General features: G+C 51.1%; 1 protein-coding gene across 1 annotated transcript in view; it reads right to left on the reverse strand.

The window, feature by feature from the left end:
* ADCY9 (adenylate cyclase 9) overlaps positions 1-8,753 on the reverse strand; it is a 170,634-nt gene that overhangs the window by 9,109 nt on the left and 152,772 nt on the right. Inside the window, exons 8-10 of the mRNA XM_011961313.1 lie at positions 6,320-6,479; positions 4,391-4,539; positions 972-1,013 (exon numbers count right to left, since the gene is read on the reverse strand). Of these exons, the coding sequence (XP_011816703.1) occupies positions 972-1,013; positions 4,391-4,539; positions 6,320-6,479 (351 nt within the window). The remainder of the gene's footprint in view (positions 1-971; positions 1,014-4,390; positions 4,540-6,319; positions 6,480-8,753) is intronic.

Here is an 8,753-nt window from a genome sequence, read left to right on the forward strand (position 1 = left end):
CCATGTTGGCCAGGCTGGTCTTGAACTCCTGCCCTCAGGTGATCCACCCACCTCAGCCTCCCAAAGTGTTGGGATTACAGGCGTGAGCCAGCATGCCTGGCCGTTTTCTTTTTTCTTTCTTTTTTTTTTCTTTTTGAGACACAGTCTTGCTGTGACAACCAGGTTGGGGTACAAGGGCACCATCACAGCTCAATACAGCCCCGAATTCCTGGCCTCAAGCCCACCTTAGCCTCCTGAGTAGCTGGGACTACACGTGTATACCACCACACCTGGCTAATTTTTTAAATTTTTTGCAGAAACAAGATTTTGCTATGTTGTCCAGGCTGGTCTAGAACTCCAGGCATCAAGTAATCTTCCCGCCTTGGTCTCCCAAAGTGCTGGGATTACAGGTGTGAGTCCCCACATCCGGTCTTTTCCTGTCTGCTTTGATTTTCTCTCCCTTCCTCTCAAATCTGTCCATCTTTTCTTTGTGGTACTAGTTATTTGTAAGCCTGGAAAGTTATCTCAGTTTTAGAGGCTTGAAAACTATTGAAATTTACTTTTTCTAGATTTTATATCATTTAATTTTTATTTCTGCCTCTTCAATTTATTTAGAATTTATTCTGATGTTTACAGTAAAGCAAGGTTCAAACATTTCATATTTTGAATTTCAAGTCAGTTATTTTAAAATATTTTACAAAATAACTTTTTTCTTTGATTTGCGAGATTTCCTTTGTTGCATGCGAAAGTCTTATATAAAATTATGATGACTTTAATGTCTTATTAAAATAATAAAACAAATTTTATTTTCCCCATTAGACATTATAACTATGATATATTTCAACAAGGAGATATTTTCCACTTTCTATTATAAGAATGCACATATTGTTCATTTTATTCAAGATCCCATTGTTTTCAGGAAGCTTAGAAATGGGCGGGGTAATACAGTCACTCTCGTTTATTCAAACAGAGGCACAATATTAAAAGCTTACCTGAAATTCTGTACTGCGTCAAGGGGCGAAGTTAATACAGAACTGAAATTAAAATGCAGAAAAATGTTATTATAAAGAGCAAAGAAGGCATTCTACAAGACAACCTGAGGAGTCTGAACAAACTACGTTCCTGTTTTAGACGCGATTGTGACATCGACATAAAGCCACCTGCTTCTACCTCTTCCTTCACGCCTGTGTCTCCCAATGCTGGGGGCAGTTCCCTGGGTAAAGCTGAGTTTATGTCTTTGTTTACCATCCAGCATCCTCTCTATCCTTGTGAGGCTTAGCAACCGTGATGGGATTAGGGGCTCTGGCGGTCTCACGTGGATGGAGGAGTTGTGGGCCGAGGGGAACTTCAACCACCATCCCTACCCCAGATCTGCTATTTGAACTCTGGGCGCAAGGGCGGCAGAGGGGTCCCCCATCACTGCGGCTCTCCAGCTCCAGGTGGAAAAGCCCCGCAGCCACGACTAAAGGCCACTGTGAATGCCCGACGAGGGACCTGTGATGGATTTAAAAGGTAACAAGCAGTTTGCTGGATTTCATACTCTCGAGAAAGAGCTTATCGTGACCATCGTTCTAGATGGCCGCACCGTCAGAAAAATCCAAGTCTGCTTTATTTTGCTTAATCTCTTCATTAAAGTTTCAAGTACTGAATGACAGTCCTATTTCAAATTCCCCTTTTGATCTTAATTTGCAGGGAATTTAAATGTCTTCCATATTGTGATTCTTGAGTAAACTGAGGACGGATGCTCATGCGGCCCATGGCTGGACTGCTTAACCAAAAGTACCCAACGCCTACTCCATCTGATACTGACAATACTGCGGCAAATGGAATCACTTTGTGCTTTTGAATTTATTCAAGCTAGAGGTCCTTGGCGACAGTAATGCCACTCCACGGGGGCATTATGGAAATGCCAGGGGTCCCTCTGGTTCTATTTTTTTTTTTTTGAGACGGAGTCTCGCTCTATTGCCCAGGCTGGAGTGCAGTAGCCGGATCTCGGCTCAATGCAAGCTCCGCCTCCCAGGTTTACACCATTCTCCTGCCTCAGCCTCCCAATTAGCTGGGACTACAGGCGCCCGCCACCTCGCCCGGCTAGTTTTTTGTATTTTTTAGTAGAGACGGGGTTTCACGGTGTTAGCCAGGATGGTCTCGATCTCCTGACCTCGTGATCCACCCGTCTCGGCCTCCCAAAGTGCTGGGATTACAGGCTTGAGCCACCGTGCCCGGCCCCTCTGGTTCTATTAATAACTCAGGGAGCTAGAATGTTAAATCTCCTGCAAGGACAAGGAAGAAATATCCCATGTGACTTCAAAATATTCTGTGCATCTAAACCCTCTGTAATTGTAAACAGGCGGTTCTTCAATACACACTAATAGTGAAACATTTTTATAAGCAGTTATAGAAAAAGCCCAATATTTGGGAGAAGTTTATTACATGAATGGAAGCTTAAGGGGTTTAAGATATCACAAAATATTTGAATAAACTGTTCACTGCCTACACTCTGCTATCCAAGGTATTACTGGATTTCCAACAACATATTTAGTTGAAAAGGCCCAAAATGCCCTGAAACCAGTTGCAAGTGTGCAATAGGCAATTTGGGACTTATTTTTTATTTTTATTTTTGGAGACAGAGTCTCGCTGTGTCACCCAGGCTGGAGTGCAGTGGCGCGATCTCGGTTCACTGCAACCTCCACCTCCTGGGGTCAAGCAATTCTCCTGCCTCAGCCTCCCGAGTAGCTGGGATTACAAGTGCACAAGGCCACACCTGGCTAATTTTTTATATTTTTAGTAGAGACAGGGTTTCACCACGTTGCCCAGCTGGTCTTGAACTCCCGAGCTCAGACAATCCACCTGCTTCAGCCTCCCAAAAGTGCTGCGATTATAGGTGTGAGCACTGTGCCTGGCTGGGACTTATTTTTAACAAATCAAGAACCAAACATTATTCAATTAGTGTAACACATGAAAGATAGGGATCTTACTGGATGTCACTAATGCAAAATATTGTAAATGCAGCACCTCCTATCACTGCCATCCTATATGTTTTTACTTTTTTTTTTTTTTTTGAGATGGAGTCTTGCACTGTCGCCCAGGCTGGAGTGCAGCGGTGTGATCTCGGCTCACTGCAAGCTCCGCCTCCTGGGTTCATGCCATTCTCCTGTCTCAGCCTCCTGAGTAGCTGGGACTACAGGCGCCCACCACCTCGCCCGGCTAATTTTTTGTACTTTTTTTATTAGAGGCGGGGTTTCACCGTGTTAGCCAGGATGGTCTCGATCTCCTGACCTCGTGATTCGCCTGCCTTGGCCTCCCAAAGTGCTGGGATTACAGCCATGAGCCACCACACCCGGCCGTTTTTACACTTTTTGTAGTACAATGATGAGAACTGGGCTTGTCCCCAGAGGTCTACCAGCCTCCCTGACTCCTGTTTCTGTGTCTGCGCCATCCCATTCCTCAGCATCTATCAGTGATATGGTTTTGAAGGCCAACGTCCTCCTCCGTATACAGAGGATTTCAAAATAAAAGACCTATGTTCAGTGACTGGTCATTAATCCTATGTCTCATGACATCATATGGGGAATCGTTTTGACCTATTTATTATTTTTTATTTCTTTTTTGATATGGACTCTCACTCTTGTCGCCCAGGCTGGAGTGCAGTGGCGCAATCTCAGCTCACTGCAACCTCCGCCTCCTGGGTTCAACCAGTTCTCCTACCTTAGCCTCCCAAGTGGCTGGGATTACAGGTGCTCGCCATCATGCCCGACTAATTTTTGTATTTTTAGTAGAGATGGGGTTTCACCATGTTGGCAAAGCTGGTCTTGAACTCCTGAGCTCAGATGATCTGCCTGCCTCAGCCTCCTAAAGTGCTGGGATTACAGGCGTGAGCCACTGCGCCCAGCCTGACATAATATTTAGAAATGAGGCCCAGGTGACTTGCCAGATCATCCTACGTCTTCACTCCTCCTTCCAGGCTATGACCTGTCCTGGTTCACGAACCCTACCCTACTCAAGGAAAGTCAGCACCAGCTTCCTCTCCGCCTTCACGTCCACCTGTACCTCCGCCCTTGCATGGCCTTGCCATCTTCTATGAAATCCTTCAGGCCCCACTTTCTTAGATTTCATCCCATTCATCAGAAGTCACCTCACGCCTGCAATGGCGGCATTATGTTTTCCAAGACGTCTACATTCAAACATCCAGAGTGCTGCTCTAAATGACACTCTTTTTCTTTCTTTTGCATATTATTCTAAGGGCATCTCATTAGCTCTTTGACGTGATATGTGCTGAAAGCTATTTTGGGTCATGATGGGAAACATCTCTATCTAGACGTGAGAAGCAATGGGCAAATGCAGCGAGGCCCTAAGCGACCTCAGGAAAGGTGGCCACGCACCCTGCTGCCCGCACGCAGTGCTGGCCGCGTACCTGTCTGGGCACAGGGAGACGTAGAGCAGGAGCAGCGGCCCGGCCCCCACAACGGTGGCGAGAGACGACCTCATCCAGGAGCTGAGCTGGCAGAAGTTACAGTAGTGCACAACGGCAATCAGCGCGGCAGAGCCTGTGAACACTGGGAACTGCAAGAGGGGAAGGGTTAGGACAGCTGCCCAGGGCTCCCCAACCACCACCGCTATAGCTGGGCCGCCAAAACATTCGCCACTAATCCATGTTTCCTTTTTTTTGAGACAGAGTCTCGCTCTGTCGCCCAGGCTGGAGTGCGGCAGTGTGATCTCAGCTTACTGCAAACCCTGCCTCCCGGGTTCAAGTGATTCTCCTGCCTCAGCTTCCTGAGTAGCTGGGATGACAGGCTCCTGGCACCATGCCTGGCTAATTTTTGTATTTTTAGTAGAGACGGGGTTTCACCATGTTGGCCAGGCTGGTCTCGAACTGCTGACCTCAGGTGATCCACCTGCCTTGGCCTCCTAAAGTGTCTAGGATTACAGGCGTGAGCCACCGCGCCCGGCCTAATCCATGTTTCTGTGTCATCTAAATTTATCACCGATACCATCTGATTGCTTACTATCCCCAGTCAGTCTTACTTTTGCTAGTGGGCAGTGTCAAGGACAGATCAAGCCTCTAGGTTCACTAGCCAGCATGAGGCTCCCTGTTCACACGGTACCACGCGCCTCTGCAGGCGTGGGAAACGCCACGTGTCTCCGTGGAAAGGGAAGGGAGGCCTCCCCGTTCGAGAACCACTGTGTGATCAGCTTCCTTCAAAAAGCTTTTCTTAGGGGCCCAATGAGATGTGATGTGGGGCTGAAGTGCCAAACACCATCAGCCCGCCCGGAAGCCCAAGCACCAGAAGCATCATCTCCCACGGCCGCGCTGGTTCCCTCCCCACGGAGTTGAGCAAAGGTCCCTTCCCAACCAGCAGCAGTCAATCCGGGCATGAGTCAATCCTGTCTGCCAGTCATGCTTCTCACATGGTTAGGAAACGCGGGGCAGATGCTTGTTTGTAAAGCGTAAAGGAAAATGACTGATTCGGAACTTGATGAAGAACAAGGCACATTGGCGGGGACCCATGCCCACTGAGGACTCCCCAGCCCGGCCACTGCCAGCGCGTGAGCATCTGGGCAGCCTGGTGTTAAGTCGGCTCAGGAGAGCAAAAGAGTTCGTGCCTCTTCGTGGGTTTATTTTTATTTTATTTTATTTTGTTTTTAATTTTATTTTTATTTTGTTTTGAGACGGAGTCTCGCTCTGTCACCCAGGCTGGAATGCAGTGGCGCGATCTCTGCTCACTGCAAGCTCCGCCTTCTGGGTTCAGGTCATTCTCCTGCCTCAGCCTCCCAAGTGGCTGGGACTACAGGCACCCACCACCACACCTGGCTAATTTTTTGTATTTTTAGTAGAGACTGGGTTTCACCGTGTTAGCCAGATGGTCTCGATCTCCTGACCTGGTGATCCACCCGCCTTGGCCTCCCAAAGTGCTGGGATTACAGGCGTGAGCCACTGTGCCCAGCCACATTTTATTTTATTTAGTGATGGAGTCTCGCTCTGTCACCCAGGCTGGAGTGCGGTGGTGCAATCTCAGCTCACTGCAACCTCCGCCTCCCGGGTTCAAGCGATTCTCCTGCCTCAGCCTCCCGAGTAGCTGGGATTAAAGGTGAGCACCACTACGCCTGGCTAATTGTTTGTATTTTTTGTAGAAACAGGGTTTCACCATGTTGACCAGGATGGTCTCAATCTCTTGACCTCATGATCCGCCCGCCTTGGCCTCCCAAAGTGCTGGGATTACAGGTGTGAGCCACCATGCCCAGCCAAAGGGTTTATTTTTAAATTGCTATCCCAAGTGATTTAAAGAGAGAGATTAGGGAGTCCAGGAGAACGTGGAAATAAAACGGCTGAGCCTCTACTTACGTGTATGTTTGTCTCAAATTCGGAGGTGACATGGGAGTAGACGGCCAGTGCGGGGAGCGACACCAGGATGGCCCCGATGCAGTGGCGCGGTAGCCAGCCGGCGATCCACTCCAGCAGGCGCTTGGTGCAGGCCATGACATCCTCCAGGAAGAACACCATCCTGCGAGAGGGACAGGGGTTAGCATGAGTGAGGGGGCCTGGGGTGGCTCACGGGCCTGGAGACAGGCGCAAGGCTGCGGCCAGCACTGCCCTCCGTGCTCTCCCATGCTGCCCCTGGGATGGGCATGGAAGCAGGCGTGGGGTGGGGGGTCTGCCTCCCTCACTTTTGGTAGAAGGCGAGGAAGCTGGGCTCAGCTCATTGTACCCGACTCTAGAGGCACATGCTGCCTTCTGATAAAATATGCTTGTGGAAAGCACACGCTTCGCTCGTCTCAGAGAGCACGTGAGAGTATTACAGGCCCCAAGGAGAGTCTCCTGGGGGTCACCACGCTGCCGTCACCTGCTCCCATCAGCTTCTGAGGCAGGAGGTCTTGATGGGGGCAGCTCTGGAGGCACCCCGGAATTCTGTGGAGCCCCTGCAGTTGTCGCAGCAGGAGCGGTGGTCCTGGCATCTGGTGGGAAGGCACCAGGGACAGAGGCATCCTGCACGTGGGCAGGTGCCACCCAGGGAGGTTCTGCCCTGCACCCCACACAGCAGCCACGCCCCGGGCACCCACAAAGGCAGAAGGCTGCTGACAGCATCTTAGCCCAGAGCCTGTGTCCCATCTACAAACAGAGAGTGCTCTGCGGTGACGCTGACACACTGCATTTCCCGGAGGGCAGCTCCTGTGGAAACTGAGTGGCGGTCACCTCTGCTCTGTTTGGGGCATCACCAAGGCCTGTTCCATGTTTCAGAAAATCACATCATAGGCCGAACCCAGCCCGTGGCGCCTGGACCACTAAACCCGCATACGCGTGCCGTCTGCGTCTGGGTTGTCACGTTCATCATGCGTGTGTGGCTTCAGGACTTCAGGAAGCGGGGCCCTGTCATACGTGAGGTCCAGCACCACGTATTTCATGTTAAAAGACTTTGTCCTTCTGAGCAGAGCGACGGTATGCACTGACTCGTTTTGCAGGTGTGTGTCTAGGCAGGCTCCGTGTCAGGAGTGTGATGTTGACACAATAAAAAGTTCTGTATAAAGAAGCAGCGGAGCGTGTGGGCCAAGAACCACTGTGAGGAGGAGGAACAGGTCTTGGCTGAGCCCAGGGACCCCTGGGCCAATGGAGGGGGGCACATGGGGAGATGAGGAGAGGGTGTGGGGTCCTCATTGGGAGACAGTCCTTCTCTCAAGGTTGCTGCCAGGGAACTGGGGATGGGCCTGCTGTCCCTGCCTCAGGAGAGGCTGGGCGGGGGCCGCTGCTGTGAAGAGCCTCTGGCACAAAGCCCCCCGCCCCGCCCGGCGGCCCGGCCTTCGGGCCTGAACACCTACCATGCCTCTGCCTCTTGGCTGCGTGGTGTGGCACGGTGAGGACACGCTCACCCTCCAGCCATTCCCCACACGGACGCAGGCACAGTCTCACCCTTTTAGGGTACTGGACAGCCCTAGTTTCCTGATATTTAAAGGATAATGAAGGCTTTGGAATATTTCCAAGAATAACCACAAATATGCAGAATACAGAGGCCCCAGGAGGGGGGACAGAGGGAACCGAGTTCCCAGTCAGGAGTAGGAAAGATGTGAGGTGGCGGGGGGCCTTCATGCTGGTCCCCGAGACTGCAGGGATCTGAAAACGAGACCTGCCATCCTCACGCCTGCCGGGGCAGAGTAGAGAGGGAGACGCAGGAAGCCTCCCGGAGGCGGCAGGCGGGCCCGGGCCAGTCACTGAGAAGGCGCCTGGCTTCCCTCCTGTACAGGGAAGGGATGGGGCGCCCGTACACCCCACAGCGCAGGCTCCCGTCAAGCTGGGGTCAAAAACACGGCCCTCAGAGGGGCCAGGGAAGCCTTTCAGGGTCTGGGCCTCTCCCAGGCTTGACGATTCCTGGTAAATGGAACTAAATCCCACCAGAGGCCTGTTTAGGGGTGCAGCAGCCACCACCTTCACCAGAGGCTTGGGGAGTGTCTCCGTGCAGGCGGGTCCAGCACACCTCACCCCAGCCCTTGGAAGTCGAGACCGGGATTGGCCTCAATGCTTTAGAATTTAGAGGAGGGAATAACGGCTAAAGGGCGAAAGTAAAAAGGCATGGAGACAATGCTGGCCTCAGAGCCCTCAAGACACTACAAGCACCCGTATTAGAGGAAAACCTGGTGGTGGCCAGGGAGGGCAGACCTGGGGCAGTGACTGCCCACGGGCACGGGTTTCTTTTTGGGGTGATGGAGGTGCCCGATAGTTACATAGTGGTGATATTCATACAACTCTTCAAATTTACTAAAAATCACTGAGTTCTGCCCACTTGCAT

This window comes from Colobus angolensis, unplaced genomic scaffold (assembly GCF_000951035.1).
Source record: "Colobus angolensis palliatus isolate OR3802 unplaced genomic scaffold, Cang.pa_1.0 Scaffold55, whole genome shotgun sequence".
Classification (NCBI taxonomy): Eukaryota; Metazoa; Chordata; class Mammalia; order Primates; family Cercopithecidae; genus Colobus; species Colobus angolensis.